The 25,135-nt window shown below is 42.9% G+C and overlaps 1 protein-coding gene across 1 annotated transcript in view; it reads right to left on the bottom strand.

The window, feature by feature from the left end:
* ttc1 (tetratricopeptide repeat domain 1) overlaps positions 1-11,262 on the bottom strand; it is a 62,032-nt gene extending 50,770 nt beyond the window's left edge. The window contains exons 1-2 of the mRNA XM_060936262.1: positions 11,192-11,262; positions 5,869-6,356 (exon numbers count right to left, since the gene is read on the bottom strand). Coding sequence (XP_060792245.1) covers positions 5,869-6,339 — 471 coding nt within the window. The 5' untranslated portion in view covers positions 6,340-6,356; positions 11,192-11,262. The remainder of the gene's footprint in view (positions 1-5,868; positions 6,357-11,191) is intronic.
* Positions 11,263-25,135: the final 13,873 nt, after the last annotated feature.

Here is a 25,135-nt window from a genome sequence, read left to right as displayed (position 1 = left end):
TTCCCGGCAAACATTGATTTTCGTGACGTCACGTGCGGGACGCCCCCGTCTGAATCCTACGTCAGCGCTGGTTTGTTTATGAGAAAACGACCTGGTGGTTTTCTGCAAATTTCTTCAACGTTATCGCATAATTATTAAAATGGTTAACAGATGTATCGTAGGAGAGTGTAGCAACACCAACCTTGATGGGATTAGTACTCATCGTTTCCCAAAAGACCGGACAATGAGAGAGAAATGGGAGCGCTTGGTGTACACAGGCTGTGCACTGAAACCGTGCAAAGCTCTCGCAGCCTGCTGGCGCTTCTGCAGATAACGTCATGAATCTGGCTCCAGACTCCCTTGGGATTTTTCCAGACACGTTTTGTTATTTTATTTTTTTTCTGCTGTAGACAGATGGCCTTGTGCAAAATTACCCTTCTGGATGAGTGTGTAAAGGGACATACAATTCCAATTCCAAAAAAGTTGGGACAAAGTACAAATTGTAAATAAAAACGGAATGCAATGATGTGGAAGTTTCAAAATTCCATATTTTATTCAGAATAGAACATAGATGACATATCAAATGTTTAAACTGAGAAAATGTATCATTTAAAGAGAAAAATTAGGTGATTTTAAATTTCATGACAACAACACATCTCAAAAAAGTTGGGACAAGGCCATGTTTACCACTGTGAGACATCCCCTTTTCTCTTTACAACAGTCTGTAAACGTCTGGGGACTGAGGAGACAAGTTGCTCAAGTTTAGGGATAGGAATGTTAACCCATTCTTGTCTAATGTAGGATTCTAGTTGCTCAACTGTCTTAGGTCTTTTTTGTCGTATCTTCCGTTTTATGATGCGCCAAATGTTTTCTGTGGGTGAAAGATCTGGACTGCAGGCTGGCCAGTTCAGTACCCGGACCCTTCTTCTACGCTGCCATGATGCTGTAATTGATGCAGTATGTGGTTTGGCATTGTCATGTTGGAAAATGCAAGGTCTTCCCTGAAAGAGACGTCGTCTGGATGGGAGCATATGTTGCTCTAGAACCTGGATATACCTTTCAGCATTGATGGTGTCTTTCCAGATGTGTAAGCTGCCCATGCCACACGCACTAATGCAACCCCATACCATCAGAGATGCAGGCTTCTGAACTGAGCGCTGATAACAACTTGGGTCGTCCTTCTCCTCTTTAGTCCGAATGACACGGCGTCCCTGATTTCCATAAAGAACTTCAAATTTTGATTCGTCTGACCACAGAACAGTTTTCCACTTTGCCACAGTCCATTTTAAATGAGCCTTGGCCCAGAGAAGACGTCTGCGCTTCTGGATCATGTTTAGATACGGCTTCTTCTTTGAACTATAGAGTTTTAACTGGCAACAGTGGATGGCACGGTGAATTGTGTTCACAGATAATGTTCTCTGGAAATATTCCTGAGCCCATTTTGTGATTTCCAATACAGAAGCATGCCTGTATGTGATGCAGTGCCGTCTAAGGGCCCGAAGATCACGGGCACCCAGTATGGTTTTCCGGCCTTGACCCTTACGCACAGAGATTCTTCCAGATTCTCTGAATCTTTTGATGATATTATGCACTGTAGATGATGATATGTTCAAACTCTGCAATTTTACACTGTCAAACTCCTTTCTGATATTGCTCCACTATTTGTCGGCGCAGAATTAGGGGGATTGGTGATCCTCTTCCCATCTTTACTTCTGAGAGCCGCTGCCACTCCAAGATGCTCTTTTTATACCCAGTCATGTTAATGACCTATTGCCAATTGACCTAATGAGTTGCAATTTGGTCCTCCAGCTGTTCCTTTTTTGTACCTTTAACTTTTCCAGCCTCTTATTGCCCCTGTCCCAACTTTTTTGAGATGTGTTGCTGTCATGAAATTTCAAATGAGCCAATATTTGGCATGAAATTTCAAAATGTCTCACTTTCGACATTTGATATGTTGTCTATGTTCTATTGTGAATACAATATCAGTTTTTGAGATTTGTAAATTATTGCATTCCGTTTTTATTTACAATTTGTACTTTGTCCCAACTTTTTTGGAATCGGGGTTGTACTTTCATATAAAAAAAAAAACACGAAATTGGTCCAGAATATGCACTTTAAGGTCGATGGGCTACAACTGCAGACCTCAAACCATACCGTGATCCACTCCTGTCAGCCAAGAACAGGAATCTGAGGCTACACTGGGCACAGGCTCACCCAGCTAAAGAACAGAAAGACATCGCTTGTTTTTTTTTCCAATCTGGCCAGTCTGTTCATTCACTTTGAGATGCTTTTCTGCTCACCATGGCTGTAAAGAGTGATTATGTACCTTAGACCCTGGTCAAACTACAACTTGCTATGGGTTTGCGAATACTTGCTGATGAAAAACTGCTACCAACCGTGCGATGCACAGTGAATGTTCTCCGAGCTTCAGGAGTTGTTTTTGGTGTGTCTCCAAAAACATCAGTGCATGCATTGAAATTTTCATTGGCAAACTAAGCGGTGAATACTCACAGATGGGTTTGGGAATACTTCCCGAAGCTCGGGGAACCTTCACCAAGCCTCTTGAGATGTATTTGTCTCGAATCCGTGTCCCCGATTCTCGTAGGGAGCCTCGTCAACACAGTGGCTTGGCATCGCCTAACCTTCGCCGAGACTTCAAAAGACATTCAGGGATCCTTCGGAGCACATTGTGTGCGCTCTTGGGACCCAGTCGCTACGGGAAACACCTGATGCTGATTTGAGTGCAATCAGCACGTGCATATACATAAGGACGCTGTTTTCAGAGACTTTGCAAAGTCTCCTGTCAGGTATGCGGCAGTAGACGGCTCTAAGTGCAGGAAGAGTGTTTATTAGCAGGCGTGATATTTACAAAAACAAAACGTGAGGCAAGGTCAGAGTAACAACACAAACGAAACCAAAAGCGAAACAGAAAGCAGAGTCATAAACATGGCTAGAAACAAACGTGACCGTGATAACAATACTTCACAAAGCCTCTGTGTCCTTACGTGCGCATGCTGATTGCACTCAGATCAGCATCAGGTGTTTCCCATAATGACTGGGTCCTGTGAGCGAGCGCGGCTGCTCGAGCGTGCAAAGGCCAAGTGTTCGTCTGCTGTGTGACCACAACTTTTAGCTCGCCTGTATATCACCATGCATCGTCACCCAAAACGCCTCATTTTCATCGATAACCCATCGCAAAGCATCGCAAGCTGCAGTGTGACCGTAACTCCACCATGACTTTCCTGTCAGTGCACACTAGTTCAATCCGGCCTCTCTTATCAACAAGGTGCTTCTGCCAACAGAACGGCCACCCAGAAAAGTCCCAGGAGATCAACAGATACTGAAATACCCAATTCAGTCCATCTGGCAGCAACAACCATGCCATGGTCAAAACCACCGAGATCATTATTAATATCTGAATACACTTTTAATATTTTAAAAGCTACACATTTTTAGAAAGTCACTGAAAAACAACAGCTTTGCAGTTACTGGCAGCTGTTCTCACATTGTTATTACAGGTAAACTTAAAGGCCCGGTCCCACAATACCGATAACTAGAACTATAAAAAAAAAAAACTATAACGATAACTATAAATAAATCAGTCCCCTGCAGTTTATGTGGTTGGTGCTCACACCAGACTGATAACGATACCTACGGTATAGCCTATAGTTTATCCGTATCAGTGAGGTTGCTTCTGGAGCAATTTTTCCAGGCTTGGACCTGATCCGATAAAACATCTGACCAATCAGGTAACTGTTTACATGTGACATTGTCTGAGCACGTGCTATTTTTCCCGGACATCTTTGTACATCCTTGTTGCATCATGAAGTCATGGAATACAGATTCACGGAAAATAAAAAATATTAAACAAAGTACGGCTCTTGTATTCACGGATATGTGATATTTTCCGTGAAATATCAATAGCGAATTAATAAAGTAAACATATAAATGCAGGTAAGAGATTTTCATTATGGACTTCGGCAGTCCAAACATTTAATTGTTTTAGACTTCTTCATTTTTCATCCGTGATGCATCATCCGTATGGAATCGGGAACCGATCTGTAATATACCGAAACGTCCGTGACCAATCCGTAAATTATTAGCACCCGTATTAAAATCCATAACCACTCTGCATTTTGTATCCTTTTTTTATTTATTATATTTCCGTAGTCCGTGACCTGTCTGTATTTTGTCAACCACTGGAGTGTGTGCATGGGTTGTTTTGAAGTCCAAGCTGTACAGTATGACCCGGAATAATGCGCTACTACAGGTAGTCGTCGACTTACGACCTATGCGACTTACGACCGATCGACTTTACGACCGTCTGATTAAGACGGGCAAGTGTTTCCCAGCTGAGCGTATGACAGTTTCCGCCCCAGCTCCAGGCACATGCGCAGTCTCTCTCGCGCTCCCTCGCACACTCCGTCATACAGTTTCCGCCCCAGCTCCTGGTTCATGAAACGAGCAAATGCTCCCGCCAGCCCGAGCGCTGCAACAGCTGATGATGACGTAGACGACCCGCAGCCAAGCACCAGTGATGCCAGCGGTCACTAAGTTTTGTATTTTGCTATGTTTTACATTTGTATTTTGGTATGTTTCAAACTAAAATGTTTTCTATTTTTCACACCTGTATTTCGTATTTTTTTGTTTTGCACATATTCAACGAATTGTACTGTACGCAGTGTAGTATGCATAGTCTGGCTATCACCAGACCATATCACAAGTGAAATATGGTCTGGAATCCGCCTATTGAATTTCTCGTAGGGGAGATGTGGTTTACGATTGTCAACGGCCGTTTATTGGATGTTGCGAATGTCTATCATTTGGCGTATACGTAGCCCATGGCCAATCATGGCAGTTGTACCCGGCGACGTAGTTAGAGCGACGAAGAAGAGAAGGCAAAACAAAAATAGGAAAACAATGGCACCGAACGATTACTGCTCTAAACTATTCAGAACAGTGTCTAAAGCTTGATCGAAAGTTTGGTTCGTATCGCTCGCCGCCATGTTAAATGTGATCCGTAAACAGTCCCAAATAAACTACAAGTTTCCGTTTGTCGAGTAGTACGCGTCACCGTCTTCCCACCCCTCCCCACTGTCTGATTGGCTCCCTAACTCAGGCGAGCCTTTAGACCATAGTTTCCATGCTGTCTTTTCAGATCGGAACGATTGTGCAAAGCAGCATGGGATTTCCCAGGCTATAGTATGCAGTGTTTGACTTAAACCAAATAATGAAATAAGAAAATGTTGATAAAATAAGACTTTAAGATGATTACAATATCATTACACATCACAATACACTTACGTTCATTTAACATAGGCCGACTTACGACCAGATCGGTTTACGACCGGTCAGTCGTAACCAAACGCAGTCGTAAGTCGACGACTACCTGTACTTGGAAAAGACTTCCATGACTATTCCTAAGTTGCATGCATTTATTTCCCTGAGTGGCAGCACCAAGTGATATTATAGTTGTGGTGTGACTGCTCCAGACTGGAGCTAAATTCAGGCATTGGTATAGTCATAGCTGTAGTTATAGGTATAATTATAGTTATTGGTGTTGTGGGACCGAGTTCTAAAAGTTTTAAGTTAGTTATAAAATCACACTGATTGCTCCAGCTTCCTCTGTTTGGATTTAAATATAGCCACAAGCTTTTTTTCCTCCATCTCTAATATCATTCCCTTTTGTACTCCTATACTTGTGCATCTACGGTACATGCACTCAATTAACCTCGTATTTGGCTAAATTCCAAATGTCCAGATGGGATTATTAAAATCCAACAGCAGCGTTAAGCCAGTTGAAGACATCCTGGCATTCTGTTTCAAAGACCACTCCAATAATGAACATATCCATATAAATGCATTTAGTGTAAAGGATGCGATGCTCACCTCTTTCTCTTCCTCCGTCAGGTTTTTCTCTGCTTCTCGTAAATACTCGTCATCATACTCACTAGGCTTTGTTGCCTCCTCCTTGAATTCCGAGTCCGTATCCTTCTTCCTTTCGTCTTCCTCTTCAATCCTTTCATACTCTTCTTCTCCCAGCACTCCATCTTTCTCCGGTGGCTCATGTCCCCTTGTAGCAGCATTTCCTTCAAACGGATTAGAAGCCTGTGCTGATTCTTCACCCGTGTCAGGATTTCTATTGGATTCTGTCTGTAATCCATTCACTGTCCCTTCACTGTGGGTCATCTCTGTTTGATTTATGGCCGGTGACGTTCTCTCTGCATGAAAGGTCTCCTCACAGTCATAAAAACAGTCCTCATCCTGCATTCTAGTGCTCTGGCCATCTGGATGTCCTCCTGGGTCTGAGACCTTCAAAGAATCAGCCATGGCAGCCAACGTCTTAGGATCACCCTCCATCGATAGCTCGATTCTTCCTGGACAGTTTTTTAAAAGAATACACTCCCAGTCAGCATAGGTATCAAAACTATCAGCAATGTCAATTACTTACAGTGGTGCTTGAAAGTTTGTGAACCCTTTAGAATTTTCTATATTTCTGCATAAATATGACCTAAAACATCATCAGATTTTCACACAAGTCCTAAAAGTAGATCAAGAGAACCCAGTTAAACAAATGAGACAAAAATATTATACTTGGTCATTTATTTATTGAGGAAAATGATCCAGTATTACATATCTGTGAGTGGCAAAAGTATGTGAACCTCTAGGATTAGCAGTTCACTTGAAGGTGAAATTAGAGTCAGGTGTTTTCAATCAATGGGATGACAATCAGGGCCCTGTACTACGAACGGAGGTTAACCTACCCAGAAGTAACCCAGGGTTCCCCCGCTAAACCAGGGTTGACAAAACCTGGTTATCTTGTTTGGGGTTAAACGGTACTACGACGCCAGTTATGAAGTTGATTTGTTGAACCTGTGTTAACCTAATCAGGGTTAATGCGCGTTCACGTTAAAGGGGAGGTTATCAGCGCAAATCACCACTGTTCACAATGGCACGGTCGCCGTGCTTCACGGAGGAAGAATGCGCCGTCATAATGCAAAGCTACGAGGAGTTCAAAACAACATTAAGAGCAAAATCTAACACAGCGGCTGCCAATAAGGAGCGGCAAGCATGTTGGCAACGAATTGCCGATCGGGTAAATGCACAAGTACATTCTCCCTTCTACATGTTCCAGAACAGAAGTATAGGATGAGAGAAAGCTTCATGATCAATCACAAGTCACAGAAAATGGTCCTTCGACGTGGCCCCAGTCATATATAGCTTGTTTAATGTCCGAAAAATCCTGAATAAAATTTGGTATGGTAAATTCATGGAGTCGCCTACTGAAGCTGATATGTGCACAGAGTCACATGAATTAGGATGACTGACTGACTGTTCAGTCCCTTTGACTAAGTTGGTGTATGTCCTGTGAACATTTCAGAGGCAACAGCAGTGCCAAACGCACCTGGCAACAGGTGAAAATGAAATATAAAAACATCATTCATAATGGTAAGTGTGTGCGCGTGCAAGCAAGCATTCATTTGCCTTTTATTTATTCAAGTTTTATCTGTTTGGCTAATAGTTCAAATTGTTTTGTATATAGTTTATAATGTAGTTGTGTGATATTAATGATAATATTGTGGGAAAACTACTTTGCACGGACGTTCATTTAATTTATTCTATCGTCATTTTGTTTGTTCTATTTTTGTGTATTTTATTTATCTGTTTGTCTGTTTGTATCTATTTTTCTAATATATTTTTTGCATTAATAATTTGTTTTTTCCTATTAAAATAATCTAGTGTTCTTGTTATAACTTTATCTATTTATCTGACTGTTTAGTTGTATCTATTTTTGTTACAATTTCAATATTTTTAATATAGAAAGTTTGTTTTTTTCTATTAAAATGTTCTTGTGTGATAACTAGTTCTTGTGTTATATTTATTGTAGTTGTATCTATTTTGTATCTCAGACTTAAATATTTTTGTAAAACAAGTGTTTTTCTATAAAATATTCTTGCGTTCTTGATAACTATGTTCTTGAGTGTTTTTTTTTTTACAGAAAAGCCGTTCTGCATGGACATTCATTGAAGCCCTCGTTGTTTTGTAATGGTTATTTATGAGCGTTTAGGGGTTACAATAATGTAAGTCTAGGTTGCTTTATATAAAAGGTATGTCCAGAAATATTGATGTCACTGTCTAAGCAGAGGGATCTGGCTTCTTTAGACGCTGTCTTCTTAAAACTGAATAAATATTTAAAAAGAGCCAAATGAGCCAGTCTTTTGAACGGCTCTTTTCAAAGAACGGATCACAAAGATGCGGATCCCATCAAAGAGCCATAAATCCCATCTCTAATCTGCGCTCCGATATCGCACGGGTCATCCAGGTACGCTGGCATTGTCTCTAGAGGAAATGTCGGTGGAGAGGTGGTGTTTAAAAAGGGTGTGGTTAATCGGAAACCTCGGGTTAACCAAGAACATAACCTGAGACGAGCAGGTTTGAGATGCAGCGTAAATTGCCATGGCAGCATACCTCGGTTTGAAAATAGCCAACTTTCGTAGTATGGGTTAATCGGGAAGTTACGCTGCACGTGATCAAGTTACTCTCGAAGTTACCCTGGTAAGCCAGAAAACCCGCTTCGTAGTACAGGGCCCTGGTGTGAGTGGGCACCCTGTTTTATTTAAAGAACAGGGATCTATCAAAGTCTGATCTTCACAACATGTTTGTGGAAGTGTATCATGGCACGAACAAAGGAGAATTCTGAGGACCTCAGAAAAAGTGTTGTTGATGCTCATCAGGCTGGAAAAGGTTACAAAACCATCTGTAAAGAGTTTGGACTCCACCAATCCACAGTCAGACAGACTGTGCACAAATGGAAGAAATTCAAGACCATTGTTACCCTCCCCAGGAGTGGTCGACCAACAAAGATCACTCCAAGAGCAAGGTGTGTAATAGTCGGTGAGGTCACAAAGGACCCCAGGGGAACTTCTAAGCAACTGAAGGCCTCTCTCACATTGGCTAATGTTAATGTTCATAAGTCCACCATCAGGAGAACACTGAACAACAATGGTGTGCATGGCAGGGTTGCAAGGAGAAAACCACTGCTCTCCAAAAAGAACATTGCTGCTCATCTGCAGTTTGCTAAAGATCACGTGGACAAGCCAGAAGGCTATTGGAAAAATGTTTTGTGGACGGATGAGACCAAAATAGAACTTTTTGGTTTCAATGAGAAAAGTGTTATGTTTGGAGAAAGGAAAACACTGCATTCCAGCATAAGAACCTTATCCCATCTGTGAAACATGGTGGTGGTAGTATCATGGTTTGGGCCTGTTTTGCTGCATCTGGGGCAGGACGGCTTGCCATCATTGATGGAACAATGAATTCTGAATTATACCAGCGAATTCTAAAGGAAAATGTCAGGACATCTGTCCATGAACTGAATCTCAAGAGAAGGTGGGTCATGCAGCAAGACAACGACCCTAAGCACACAAGTCGTTCTACCAAAGAATGGTTAAAGGAGAATAAAATTAATGTTTTGGAATGGCCAAGTCAAAGTCCTGACCTTAATCCAATCGAAATGTTGTGGAAGGACCTGAAGCGAGCAGTTCATGTGAGGAAACCCACCAATATCCCTTAGTTGAAGTTGTTCTGTATGGAGGAATGGGCTAAAATTCCTCCAAGCCGGTGTGCAGGACTGATCAACAGTTACCGCAAACGTTTAGTTGCAGTTATTGCTGCACAAGGGGGTCACACCAGATACTGAAAGCAAAGGTTCACATACTTTTGCCACTCACAGATATGTAATAATGGATCATTTTGGTAAGCGCTGTCGCCTCACAGCAAGAAGGTTCTGGGTTCGAACCTCACAGCTGACGGGGGCCTTTCAGTATGGAGTTTGTATGTTCTGTCTGTGTGGGCTTCCTCCAAGTGCTCCAGTTTCCCCCAAAGGTAGGTAAAATACTCAACCACTGGGGTTGCACAAGCCAGTGCGGTCCCAAGCCCAGATAGACTGGGGAGGGTTGCGTCAGGAACGGCATCTGGTGTAAAACCTATGCCAAATCAAATATGTGGAACAGATCTGCTGTCGCAACCCCTAATGGGAGCACCCATTTGTAAATACCACCCAGCTTAGTTTAGCCTGCTGGTTATTCTGGGTGGCATATAGTACCTAACAAAAATACTATTATTTATATTTGTAAAACTGTTAGCCGGTATGAAATAAAGGCACTTGAGTGTGATTCTGTGCACAAAGCGAGGTCCATAGTTTGGTGTGGAGGAACTCCAGTGTCCTGCACAGAGCCCTGAACTCAACCCCAGGAAACACCTTTGGGATGAACTGGAATGTGGATTGTAAGCCAGGCCTTCAAATCCAACACTAGTACCTGATGCTTTTTTCTTTTTTTTCGGCCTGAATGGGCGCAAATTCCCACAGATATACTCCAAAGTCTGGTACATAGTCTTCTCATGGGGCAGCCATGGCCTGAAGGTTAGAGAAGCAGCCTTGGTCCCAAAGGGTCACCGGTTCGATTCCCCAGACCAGCAAGAAAAATGTGAGGGGAGTTGAGTGAATGAGCAGCACTTCTCCGTCGCTCCGTATCATGGCTGAAGAGCCCTTGAGCAAGGCACCTAACCCCCAAATGCTCTCCAGGCGTTGGAGCATACCGCAGCTGCTCACTGCTCTAAACGCAGAGGATGAATCTCACTGTGCTTGAGTGTGCATGTGACTAATAAAGGCTTATTCTTCTTAAAAGAGTGGAGGCTGTTCTAGCTGTAAATGGAGGCCAAGTCCATATTAATGCCCATGATTTTGAAATGGGATGCCAACAAACTCATGTGATGGTCAGCTACAGAAATTCATGCTTTTGTACATATACACATTATAATAATCCAGAAACCAGGCGTTTTATACTTCAAATACAGTCTGTGAATAATTTGACAGCTAAGTAAAGCTTGCAGAAATGTTTACCTAAAAACAAGCATTACATTTAAACCCAAGTGCAACTAGAAAAACATAATGTTAAGTATAAACTCAACTTGAAGTAAAGGAATCAAAACACACTAAAATACAGCTAGCAGTGATGAACCATGACACATAGCCACCTTGTTAGCTTAGCATTGCGTTTCCAATAGCGTCAGCTAGCTTTTTACTGCTAAAAGACGACCTAAAAGTACACGCAATTAATAATAATATCTGAAAATGCTTGAATTTTATATATATATATATATATATATATATATATATATATATATATATAAACAAAATATGATAACAGACCTAATAGAAACTCCTCGCTGCTCCCAGGTCCCTTCTAGAAACAACAAGCTTCTTCCGGGATCCTGACACGTCATTGGAGAGAGGATTATGGGATATGTAGTCCGAGTATAGTAGTACTTAGAAGACACTAAGGGAAGATGGTCTTTATTGTCATTATATGTACCACATACAGTAGTATACACTTGTGTTCACTCATACAAAATACTTTTCTTCATACATCACAGTAACTCAAGCTCAGGACTGACTCAGGAGCTCTGAAGCACCTATGTATCTTCTTCTTCTTCTTCTGGCTGCTCCCGATTAGGGGTTGCCACAGTGGATCTTTCAAGTCAAGTCAAGTCAACTTTATTGTCAAATATGCTATACATGCTCGACATACAGCACAGATGATATTTCAGTCCTCTCTGACCCACGGTGCAAACAGGCAATGCAATAAATAAAAATAGAATAATTGAAAAAACAAACAGTATAAACACTCTAGATAAGAACTAGACATAGACTAAACACTCAAACAATATAAACACTCTAAATAAGAACTAGACTAAACACTCAAACAATAACTCATCTCATTATCTGTAGCCGCTTTATCCTGTTCTACAGGGTCGCAGGCAAGCTGGAGCCTATCCCAGCTGACTACGGGCGAAAGGTGGGGTACACCCTGGACAAGTCGCCAGGTCATCACAGGGCTGACACATAGACACAGACAACCATTCACACTCACATTCACACCTACGGTCAATTTAGAGTCACCAGTTAACCTAACCTGCATGTCTTTGGACTGTGGGGGAAACCGGAGCACCCGGAGGAAACCCACGCGGACACCATGCAAACTCCGCACAGAAAGGCCCTCGCCGGCCACGGGACTCAAACCCGGACCTTCTTGCTGTGAGGCGACAGCGCTAACCACTACACCACTGTGCCGCCCCCTTCAAACAATATAAACAGTTAAAACACTCTAGATAAGAACTAGACATAGACTAAACACTCAAACAATATAAACAGTAAAACACTCTAGATAAGAACTAGACATAGACTAAACACTCATAAATGATATAAACAGTATAAACACTCTAGATAAGAACTAGACATAGACTAAACACTCAAACAATATAAACAGTAAAAACACTCTAGATAAGAACTAGACAGACTAAACACTCAAACAATATAAACAGTAAAAACACTCTAGTTAAGAACTAGACATAGACAATAAACACTCAAACAATATAAACAGTAAAAACACTCTAGATAAGAACTAGACAGACTAAACACTCAAACAATATAAACAGTAAAACACTCTAGATCAGAACTAGACATAGACTAAACACTCATAAACAAATTATATAAACAGTATAAACACTCTAGATAAGAACTAGACAGACTAAACACTCAAACAATATAAACAGTAAAAACACTCTAGATAAGAACTAGACAGACTAAACACTCAAACAATATAAACAGTAAAACACTCTAGATAAGAACTAGACATAGACTAAACACTCAAACAGTATAAACAGTAAAAACACTCTAGATAAGAACTAGACATAGACTAAACACTCAAACAATATAAACAGTAAAACACTCTAGATAAGAACTAGACATAGACTAAACACTCAAACAGTATAAACAGTATAAACACTCTAGATAAGAACTAGACATAGACTAAACACTCAAACAATATAAACAGTAAAAACACTCTAGATAAGAACTAGACATAGACTAAACACTCAAACAATATAAACAGTAAAAACACTCTAGATAAGAACTAGACATAGACTAAACACTCAAACAATATAAACAGTAAAAACACTCTAGATAAGAACTAGACAGACTAAACACTCAAACAATATAAACAGTAAAAACACTCTAGATAAGAACTAGACATAGACTAAACACTCAAACAATATAAACAGTATAAACACTCTAGATAAGAACTAGACATAGACTAAACACTCAAACAATATAAACAGTAAAAACACTCTAGATAAGAACTAGACATAGACTAAACACTCAAACAATATAAACAGTAAAAACACTCTAGATAAGAACTAGACATAGACTGAACACTCATAAACAAATTATATAAACAGTATAAACACTCTAGATTAGAACTAGACAGACTAAACACTCAAACAATATAAACAGTAAAACACTAGATAAGAACTAGACAGACTAAACACTCAAACAATATAAACAGTAAAACACTAGATAAGAACTAGACATAGACTAAACACTCATAAACAAATTATATAAACAGTATAAACACTCTAGATAAGAACTAGACAGACTAAACACTCAAACAGTATAAACAGTATAAACACTCTAGATAAGAACTAGACATAGACTAAACACACACACACACACACACACACACACACACACACACACACACACACACGTAAATTGGTGTAAATAAACAGTCAAGGGCACTTGAGGTATAGCAGGTAAACATGAAATAAGCAGTATAAACAATAAACTAATAGCTATTATGGTGAGGTAGTGCGGAATAGTGCAAATGAGCGAGGTAAAGTGAAATGTGCAGTCCCTGAGTTCAGTGTGTTAATGAACGTTGAGAGTATGTATGTATGTATGTATGTGTTGGGGGGGGGGGGGGGGGGGGGACTGTGAAGGTGACATGTCAGATGCTGAAGGGGGGGCAGGGGGGAGTGTGAGCAATCTTTCGTCTCCATTGCTCCCTGTCTTCTGCATCCTTCTCTACCACACCTGCCACTTTCATGTCCTCTCTCACCACCTCCATGTATCTCCTCTTTGGCCTTCCTCGTTTTCGTTTGTCTGGCAGCTCCATCCTCAACATTCTCCTTCCAACATGCTCTGCATCTCTTCTCAGGATGTGCCCATACCATCTCAGTCTCATCTCTCTTAGCTTAATTCCCAAGCTCTCCACATGTGCTGTCCCTCTGATGTGCTCGTTCCTTATCCTGTCCAACCTCGTCACTCCCATCGCAAACCTTAACATCTTCAACTCCGCCACCTCCAACTTTGCCTCCTGTCTCTTCGTTAAGGGTACGGTCTCCAATCCATACATCACAGCTGGTCTCACTGCTGTCTTATACATCTTACCTTTCACTTTTGCTGGGACTTTCCTATCACAAATGACTCCCGAAATCCTTCTCCAACTGCTCCATCCTGCCTGCACTCTCTTTCTCACCTCACTATCGCAGCCCCCATTTTCCTGCACAGTTGACCCCAGGTACTAGAATTCACCAACTTTCTTTACGTCTACTCCTATATATACAGTATATATATATAATCCATCCATTATCTGTAGCCACTTATCCTGTTTCACAGGGTCGCAGACAAGCTGGAGCCTATCCCAGCTGACTATGGGTGAGAGGCGGGGTACACCCTGGACAAGTCGCCAGGTCATCACAGGGCTGACACAGAGACAAACAACCATTCACACTCACATTCACACCTACGGTCAATTTTGAGCCACTAATTAACCTAACCTGCATGTCTTTGGAGTGTGGGGGAAACCGGAGCAACAATACAGCTCCTGGAGTCTAGATACTATTTTAAAAATAATAGAAATGGGACAATTTGCATGAATGTAAAATATTATATCGGGTGCCAATCATTTCACCACACACATAAAATAATAATTGGGGGAAACCATGGCCTAATGGTTACAGATGCAACTTTGGGACCAAAAGGTCGCCAGTTCAATTCCCTGGACCAGCAAGAATGGCTGAAGTGCCCTTGAGCAAGGCATCTAACCCCTAACTGCTCCCCAGGCTGCCCTGGGTATGCTGTACATTGCTCTGGATAAGAGTGTCTGCTAAATGCCAGTAATGTAATATAAAATATGAATGTTTATGTGTAGATAATTACCTTATCATTTTTTAATTTGGAAAAATTGTAATCATATGTGTAAATTATCCTCATTTTCTTGAATGCTGCCATTTAGTTTTTAAAGTCATCATTCTTACGACATAAGATTCCATCCATCCATTATCTGTAGCCGCTTATCCTGTTCTACAGGGTCGCAGCAAGCTGGAGCCTATCCCAGCTGACTACGGGCGAAAGGCGGGGTACACCCTGGACAAGTCGCCAGGTCATCACAGGGCTGACACATAGACACAGACAACCATTCACACTCACATTCACACCTACGGTCAATTTAGAGTCACCAGTTAGCCTAACCTGCATGTCTTTGGACTGTGGGGGAAACCGGAGCACCCGGAGGAAACCCACACAGACACAGGGAGAACATGCAAACTCCACATAGAAAGGCCTTCACCGGCCACTGGGCTTGAACCCAGGACCTTCTTGCTGTGAGGCAACAGTACTAACCACTACACCACCGTGTCGCCCCACCTATATACAGTATATAGGGCGGCACGGTGGTGTAGTGGTTCGCACTGTTGCCTCACAGCAAGAAGGTCCTGGGTTCGAGCCCAGTGGCTGACGAGGGCCTTTCTGTGCGGAGTTTGCATGTTCTCCCCGTGTCTGCGTGGGTTTCCTCCGGGTGCTCCGGTTTCCCCCACAATCCAAAGACATGCAGGTTAGGTTAATTGGTGGCTCTAAATTGACCGTAGGTGTGAATGTGAGTGTGAATGGTTGTTTGTCTCTATGTGTCAGCCCTGCAATGATCTGGCGACTTGTCCAGAGTGTACCCTGCCTCTCGCCCTATAGTCAGCTGGGATAGGCTCCAGCTTGCCTGCAACCCTGTAGGACAGGATAAAGCGGCTACAGATAATGAGATGAGACGAAATCATTGTTTGGAAGGGATTGATCTGGCCAGACTCAGCCATGTCCACGGGTCTAACTCATATTTCTGGGCCTTGTTCAAATGCAGTCTATGGGCCGTTTACCCGTGTCATGAAAATGCAAAATGTTTGATCCTGGCTCCTTTCAAGTAGTCAAGGATTCAAAGCGTTATTATCTCATATGTAAGTACAGCATACCGAGCATAACGAAACTCTTACTTGTACGCCTCTACGGACCATACACATGCAGACAATAAGCATACAGTAACAATATAATAATAATAAAAACATAGAAGGAATGATGACATTGATATTTACACAAATATACATTAATACAAAATTATATAATAATAATAACAGCTGAATATACAAAGAGATGAGAATCCATAAGTATTTTTTAAAAAAACAATAAAAATATAACTACAGCAGCACTGATTATGAAAGGGACCTGTGAAAATGTCCTGGTATTGTCATTGAAGTGTCAGGTGGTCTTAACTGTGTTATATGGTACACTGTTAGAAATAGGGATACAGGAGGAGTCCATTTCTGTCCCCCTAGATACAATCTACACTAATGTACCCCCTAGGGCTCATTATTGGACCTCAAGGTGACTATATGTAGCTTTTTAGGGCCTAAAAGGTACATACATGTTCCCAAGCTGTATAAAAGGTACAGATAGGTACCTTAGAGCAGGGGTACTCAATAGGTGGACTCCGGTCCGGATCCGGACCCAAACACAGTGAAATTCAGACCGAGGCGAAATTCAATATTCTCATTTCATCATAGTGATCCAAGCGAGATTTTATTGGCGCGTGATTATGCACTACATCTATCTTTTTTCCCCTACTGGATGCGATTCCGATCATGTACAGTATTTACCTCGTGCCCAATCCAATGTCCAATCAGCAGATGTGTATAATAACATCACTATGATAACTCAGTGTTACCGCGAGCTCTGCGAGTGTTTTTCCCCACCGCTGTCTGTGGATCACGCAGGTCACCATTCACTACAACGTGGGCAGATTTGCAAACGGTACCTGTTTGTTTAGCAAGCAAAAATCATGGCGTGCTCCAAACATGACAAAAAGTGAAAGGTGGATTCCGAAAATCGTGAATTTAAGTTCGAGTGGACCGACAAATATGCATTTGTGCTGCCTGCGGGGAGCACGAAACCTCATCTCATCTCATTATCTCTAGCCGCTTTATCCTTCTACAGGGTCGCAGGCAAGCTGGCGCCTATCCCAGCTGACTACAGGCGAAAGGCGGGGTACACCCTGGACAAGTCGCCAGGTCATCACAGGGCTGACACATAGACACAGACAACCATTCACACTCACATTCACACCTACGGTCAATTTAGAGTCACCAGTTAACCTAACCTGCATGTCTTTGGACTGGGGGGGAAACCGGAGCACCCGGAGGAAACCCACGCGGACACGGGGAGAACATGCAAACTCCACACAGAAAGGCCCTCGCCGGCCACGGGGCTCGAACCCGGACCTTCTTGCGGTGAGGCGACAGCGCTAACCACTACACCACCGTGCCGCCCACGAAACCTCACCTCATCTCATTACCTCTAGATGCTTTATCCTGTTCTACAGGGTCGCAGGCAAGCTGGAGCCTATCCCAGCTGACTACGGGCGAAAGGCAGGGTACACCCTGGACAAGTCGCCAGATCATCGCAGGGCGAGATGACATCATACAAAAAATAAACCAAATACCCCTCTCTGATTCCACTGCAGTAAGACGAGCTGAAATCCTTGCTGATGATTTACTGGACCAAATGGAATCTGCTGTTAAAAAGGTAATGCATATCATTGACTTTGGATGAATCCACAGACAACACAGATAATGCCCAACTTCTGGTGTTTGTCAGATTTTTTGATGAAGAGAAGGGGGAATTCGTTGAAGATGTGTTAGGCTTTACAACCCTTGATAGGCACACAAGAGGGGATGACATTTATGAAGCAGTGATGGAGATGTTGAGAGTCAGAGAGATAGACCTGAAGCATGTTGTTTCAATTGCTACTGATGGAGCCCCAAGTATGACTGGGAGAGACAGGGGATTAGTGTCCTGCTTAAAAGCTCATCACCCTGACCTCATAGCATACCACTGTGTCATTCATCAGATGGTTTTGTGTGCCAGCCTTGGAGAGAAGTATTCAGAAGTCATGACAACAGCAATGAGACTTATAAATTTTTTGAGGGCATCATCTGCTCTGCAGCATTGCTTGCTGCACTCGTTCCTCACAGAGGTTAAGGCAGAATTTAATGATTTGCTTCTTCACAACAATGTCAGGTGCCTTAGTAAAGGCAAAGTACTGGAGCGGTTTTGGACACCACGGAAAGAGCTAGAAATGTTTCTGTTGGATCAGAAGAGTTCAAAAGCAAAACAATTTGTGGGATTCCTGCAAAACAATGAAAAAATGGAAATTGCTGCATTTCTATCTGACATTACTTGCCACCTCAATGATCTGAATTTGAAGCTCCAGGGCAAAAATAACACAGTGTGTAACCTCATGTCAGCTATCCATGCTTTCCAAAGGAAACTGGAAATATTCAAAAGTGACATACAGGAGGGGGCGGCACGGTGGTGTAGTGGTTAGCGCTGTCGCCTCACAGCAAGAAGGTCCGGGTTTGAGCCCCGTGGCCAGCGAGGGCCTTTCTGTGCGGAGTTTGCATGTTCTCCCCGTGTCCGCGTGGGTTTCCTCCGGGTGCTCCGGTTTCCCCCACAGTCCAAAGACATGCAGGTTAGGTTAACTGGTGACTCTAAATTGACCGTAGGTGTGAATGTGAGTGTGAATGGTTGTCTGTGTCTATGTGTCAGCCCTGTGATGACCTGGCGACTTGTCCAGGGTGTACCCCACCTTTCGCCCGTAGTCAGCTGGGATAGGCTCCAGCTTGCAGAAGGATAAAGCGGCTAGAGATAATGAGATGAGATGAGACATACAGGAGGAGGGCCTGCTTCACTTCCCAAAACTGAAAAGTCAAGCTTCAGGAAGACACCATCACAATTATGCTGAATTCCTGGACAAATTGATTGAAAATTTTGAAACTCGCTTTGGAGATTTCACTTTGGGAAAACAAGTCTTACTGTGCATTGAAAATCCATTCCTGGTAAAAAAAAATAAAAATATCACAGAATTCTCAACTGAAGCCCTGAAGGTCTGCCCATGGGCTAGTGCTGCTTCCCTTCAATCAGAGCTGATTGAGCTTCAGGAAAACCTTGCACTGCAGGAATCTGTCTGTGACCCTGCCACCTTTTAGACTAAGATGGTCCCTGGAGCAGGTGTCCCCGACTTGCAGGAAATGGCCCTTCAAATTCCCACCATGTTCCTTTCAACATACTGTTGTGAGTCTGCCTTTTCAACTATGAATATGTTGAAGAACAAATACAGGAGCACACTCACTAATGAACATTTACACCAGTGTCTACGCCTGGCCCTCACACCTTTCATGCCCAAGTTTCAGGAACTGGTGGCACAAAAAAGGTGTCACCTTTCACACTGATATGGACAGAACATATCACATTTTGTGCATAGTTCAATAAAAGTTTTTGTGGATTTACTGCCTTTTTTGTTCAGAGTTCTAATTTTGGAATTAAATCGTCACTATTCCAGACCCTGGACAGATTGGAAATTTGGTGAGTGGACCTTTTGAGTTTCTAATTGAGTACCCCTGCCTTAGAGAATACCGCCTCAGTGACAAGCCGTTGTACTCCTAAAGGCAAAATAATTAAAAGTTATTCCATGAAATTGAGTCGTACATGAACTGATAGCCGATAAGGCGCGTAGCGGAATAACTACATAGTGGAATAACTCTTTGTGAAAAATGCTATAATGATAATTCTTGAAAAATTAAAAAATATATACTGTATAAGTTCTTACCAGGGTGGCACGGTGGTGTAGTGGTTAGCGCTGTCGCCTCACAGCAAGAAGGTCCGGGTTCGAGCCCCGTGGCCGGCGAGGGCCTTTCTGTGAGGAGTTTGCATGTTCTCCCCGTGTCCGCGTGGGTTTCCTCCGGGTGCTCCGGTTTCCCCCACAGTCCAAAGACATGCAGGTTAGGTTAACTGGTGGCTCTAAATTGACCGCAGGTGTGAATGTGAGTGTGAATGGTTGTCTGTGTCTACGTGTCAGCCCTGTGATGACCTGGCGACTTGTCCAGGGTGTACCCCGCCTTTCGCCCGTAGTCAGCTGGGATAGGCTCCAGCTTGCCTGCGACCCTGTAGAACAGGATAAAGCGGCTAGAGATAATGAGATGAGATGAGATAAGTTCTTACCATCAAATACTTTTATTCCATATTTTGTTGCTTTTTTTTGTATTTTTGGGGGGGTTTGTTTTCAAGTAGAGTTTTTATTTCATCCTCCGTTGGTTCAGTAATACGCTCCACCATTTTGTTTTTCTCTACTCACGGTATATAAGCTGATAACCTAGTAGTCGAGTAGCCAATCAGAGCACGCGATTGCTCATATCCAGTGAATGTGAATAGAATAATGTACTTTATGTTCTGAGAGTGTAAAGAGCTGAAAAGTCTAATGGCATTGGGGAAGAATGGCATTATGTCTTGAAGAGTGTGTCCTCATGGATCTGAGTCTTTTACCTGAGGGCAAAAAGAAGAAATCTGAATGTGCAGGATGCCTAGGATGTGCAGGATGTTCATGCTGTGATTTTTTTTTTGTGTGTGTGCGGTTTTCACCACCCCCTCAGAGCTCTCTTATCCTGTGCCAAGCAGCTGCAGCAGCACAATGTGATACCCCTGGTGAGGATGGATTTGACAGCACACCTGTAGAAACTGTTCAGGATTGGAACGTATAACCAGGCTTTCCTCAGGCACTACAGAAAGTTTAGGTACTGGTGAGCCTTTTTAATGGCAGCTGGTGTGTCCTTTGTCCACATGAGAATAGAGCTAAAGATGACCCCAAGACGTTTAACGCTGTTGACCCTCTCCACAGAGCCTCCCCCAATGCTGAAGGGTGTGTGCACTGTTCTCTGTAGTCAGTGATCAGCATTTAGTTTTGCTGACTTGAGAGAGAGAGAGAGAGAGAGAGAGAGAGAGAGAGAGAGAGAGAGGGTGTTGTCCTGGCACCACTCTGCTAGTAGTCTCACCTCCTCTCTGTAGGCTGTCTCGTTGTTTATAATAAGCCCTTCTATGGTGGCGTTGTCAGCAAACTTCACGATGTTGTATGAGCTGTATCTAGCCAAACAGTTGTGTCTGAACAGGGAGTAACAACAAGGGACTCAGCACACTGCCCTGCAGGATGCCCTTATTGATAGTCAAAGAGGAGGAGGTGTTCATGCCTATCCGCATGTTGCATAGGGTGGGACTGTGTCCTAAATCCAGTAGCTTGTGTCAGTTTGGTTGAAATGACTGTGTTAAACACTGAAATGTCGTCCATAAATTTGAGCCTGGCATAACAGCTTCTGTTTTCCAGGTAAGCCAGTGTGGTGTGTAGTGAAAAGGATATCGCATCCTCAGTAGACCTATTTTGCCAGTAGGCAAACTGCAGTGGATCCAGAGTCTCTGCGATGTGGCTTTTAATGTGTCTCAGCACCAGTCTCTCAAAGCATTTAATTGTGATACGAGTCAGAGCTACTGCGCAGTAGTTCTTAAACAGGTCAGTATTATTAAACTGCTTAGACACACATAAAAAAATGTGTAGGAAAACAGCCCCTATTTGGTCACTACAGGTTTTCAGTATATATCCTGAAACTCTGTCTAGCCCAGCAGCTTTCTGAATGTTGTTTCAGTGGAAAGATTTCCTCACATCATTCGCAGAAACCACAGGCATAATCTGTTGTGATGCTGTGGGGGAGTATTTGTTAGTGAGCTCAAAGCGGATATAAAAAGCATTCAGTTCATCAGGGAGTGACGCATTAGTGTCTCTGACTGGGGTTTGTAGTCTGTGAGTGTATAAATTCCCTGCCATAATTGAAACACATCTTTTGTGCTGTCAAACTTCAGCTCCAGTTAAAGGACCCGTAATAGCCTCCTCTCTTCCACCTAGTGGCCCTGGGTAGTTAGTTGCACTGTTTCCCTTATGGTGGTACGATTCCCCTGAGTACACTGAATGAAAGGTTACAGTTACATTTTCAAAAGTGCGTTTGTAGTCTTATCCTCAGATTAGTTAAATAGGTCAGGGTATAAGAATACCACAAAGGTAAAACCCCAGGAGAGGGATAAACAGCAGCAGGTTGGCAGTACTGGGACTTCTGCTTAACCATATGGAAAAGGACTGCCAGTGGGCACTGCTCGAGCAGTGGGGTATACATTCATCCTTTTGGCTGTAGTCCATCTGTTAAATGTGTCAATCCATGGTCACCACCTCCCTCAGTGAAAAGGGACCACTCAAGTCAAGTCAAAGTCCCTCCCGCACCAGGATCTGGTCTTCCCAGGCAGTCTCCTGCCTAGTACTAACCAGCTTTTGAGGCGCGGTGCCAATCTCTGTTTTTATTGCCCTCGGCCTCTCGCCTCTTATATAGCTAGAGTTACAGTGGGGGGCTGGTCCTCTGGTAACTGCGAGAGTTTGACTGCTGACCTGCATCTGTACTGCAACGTGCCTTGCCAGATGGCAGTAGGTACCATTTTTATGATGATCTTTGGTATAGGGCGGCACGGTGGTGTAGTGGTTAGCGCTGTCGCCTCACAGCAAGAAGGTCCTGGGTTCGAGCCCCGTGGCCGGCGAGGGCCTTTCTGTGCGGAGTTTGCATGTTCTCCCCGTGTCCGCGTGGGTTTCCTCCGGGTGCTCCGGTTTCCCCCACAGTCCAAAGACATGCAGGTTAGGTTAACTGGTGACTCTAAATTGACCGTAGGTGTGAATGTGAGTGTGAATGGTTGTCTGTGTCTATGTGTCAGCCCTGTGATGACCTGGCGACTTGTCCAGGGTGTACCCCGCCTTTCGCCCGTAGTCAGCTGGGATAGGCTCCAGTTTGCCTGTGACCCTGTAGAAGGATAAAGCGGCTATAGATAATGAGATGAGATCTTTGGTATAACCTGACCGCGAGTAGAACTAACCACTAGGCCAGCTCGTGATGAAAAGTGACCACTACTGATAAGATATTATTTGGTTGGTGGACCATTCTGAGCACAGAATCTTCTTCTTCTTCTGCTTCTTCTTTCTGGCTTACCTTACTGACACTGAGCTGTTTATAAAACCCCAGCAAAGCTAGTCTACCTGATACACTCATATCAGTGCCACAGATACTAATAATTCACCACCCAAATAATATCAGGACAGCAATGGTCCCTTTTAATTGATAGATGGAGTGGAGGGTGATTATCGATCAGGGGGTGACTGATAAACAACATATATGACTGATTCACACAATATTAAAATGGACAATGATGTTAGATACAATCTCTAGGTGTCCACAATGCTCAAGCGTTGCCTAAAAGATTAGCGGTATTTCCATTGCCTGTGAATTATTTAGAAAGAAGCAATAATGCTAGGAGGGTTTCATGCTAGAAGGGGCTGTGATTATGATTAATTTGTTGAGAATAAATGGTTCAGGGTATACTGTAGCCATAAAGTGATAAGCTTAACTAGCATGAGTTTACAAATATCAAAATGCAGAACACATTGTCGTTGTATTCTAGCCAAAAATGTATTTTTACCTCAGAGGAAAAAAAAATCCTGATTAGCTTAGCTAGCATGATTTTACAAATGTCAGAATAAAAACTATTATATTTTGTACTGTAGCGATAAACCTATTTTTACCTCAGGGGAACCCCCTCCCCCCCACCTGATTAGCATGGCGAGCATAGATTTTACAAATACAAAACACAGAATGTAAAACAGGGCGGCACGGTGGTGTAGTGGTTAGCGCTGTTGCCTCACAGCAAGAAGGTCTGGTTTCGAGCCCCGTGGCCGGCGAGGGCCTTTCTGTGCGGAGTTTGCATGTTCTCCCCGTGTCCGCGTGGGTTTCCTCCGGGTGCTCCGGTTTCCCCCACAGTCCAAAGACATGCAGGTTAGGTTAACTGGTGACTCTAAATCACGGGCAATTGCTCTAAGACAACGAGGGAGGCTCAGCCTCCTCTAAAAATGCCCTTATAACTTTAATGTGTGCGTGAGTTTCTCCCCCTCGTGACAGCGCGATGCAGCCCAGCCTCAGTGGGCTTCAATGGCATTTGGGAGCTCTGCGCTTTCAATCTCAAAATGCAAGATGATTATTGGACAAATACTGCGAAAATGCCCGCCTACGGACTCCCACGGACTCCCAGCCTCAGTGGACTTCAACGGCATTTGGGAGCTATGCGCTTTTCAATCTCAAAATGCAAGACGGTTATTGGACAAATACTGCAAAAATACCCGCCCCCGGACTCCGAGCCTCACATGGGAGGGACATGGCAGTTTCCGCGAGGAGACTGGTGATTGGTGAAAGCGGCCGGATATTTTCTTTGATTGACAGCTCGTTTCAACTATAGACAGGCAGCGGTGAATCTCAGTTCAGTCCCATGTGGATTCGCAAGTGCTGTGGTGTATTGTAAGAGATCAGCTTACATTTCGATTTCATTCATTACATACGGTTTCTACCAGCTTTTTTAGTTTGTATATATTTTCATTGTAAATAAAGTGTAAATATAGTGTTGTCAAGTTTGCTATCTTAGTTCCAGAAATTTCGTTTATTTGAGTGACTGAACTTGAACTTGAGGGGGCTAGTCAGCTAGCAAGAAAGCTGCGCACGGATGCCAAGCATTGCTGATTTAATTTTGGTGAAGCCATTTGCCAGTCTTCCTTTCGAGGAAAAAATCAAAATTAAAGAGCAGGGTAGACCAACGCCTCAAATTGACTTGGTGAAAATGGTAGGGAATAATACTCGTTCCTTTCAGCTCTCCTGGTACGAGAAAGTGAATTGGCTAACAGCAAGTGACCCACATCAACAACAGTAAATAGGCTACTTTAGTAATATGTCATGGATGGATCAAAAATATAGAATCTATTTAAAATGTTTATGCTGAGTATATTATATTGGAATATATATTTTTCTGGATATGAATTAAACACAGCTACAATTTGGAAAACATTTTTAAACAAAAACACAGCCGAGAACATTTCACACTACAGACATGGATTAAAAGTGAAGGGTTATCAAAATTGTCAATAAAACATTTCTCAGTCAAAATAAGTAAAATATAGGGAAAGTGTCATTGAATGAAATGTGTGGCACCCAGCTCTACTGCTGATGTTCCTGACAAAGAGCTGCTTTCAATAATGATCAA

The sequence above is a fragment of the Neoarius graeffei genome, chromosome 12 (genome assembly GCF_027579695.1).
Source record: "Neoarius graeffei isolate fNeoGra1 chromosome 12, fNeoGra1.pri, whole genome shotgun sequence".
NCBI classification, from domain to species: domain Eukaryota; kingdom Metazoa; phylum Chordata; class Actinopteri; order Siluriformes; family Ariidae; genus Neoarius; species Neoarius graeffei.
The sequence above is the reverse complement of the archived record's forward strand: the minus strand, read 5'-3'. Positions and strand labels throughout refer to the sequence as shown.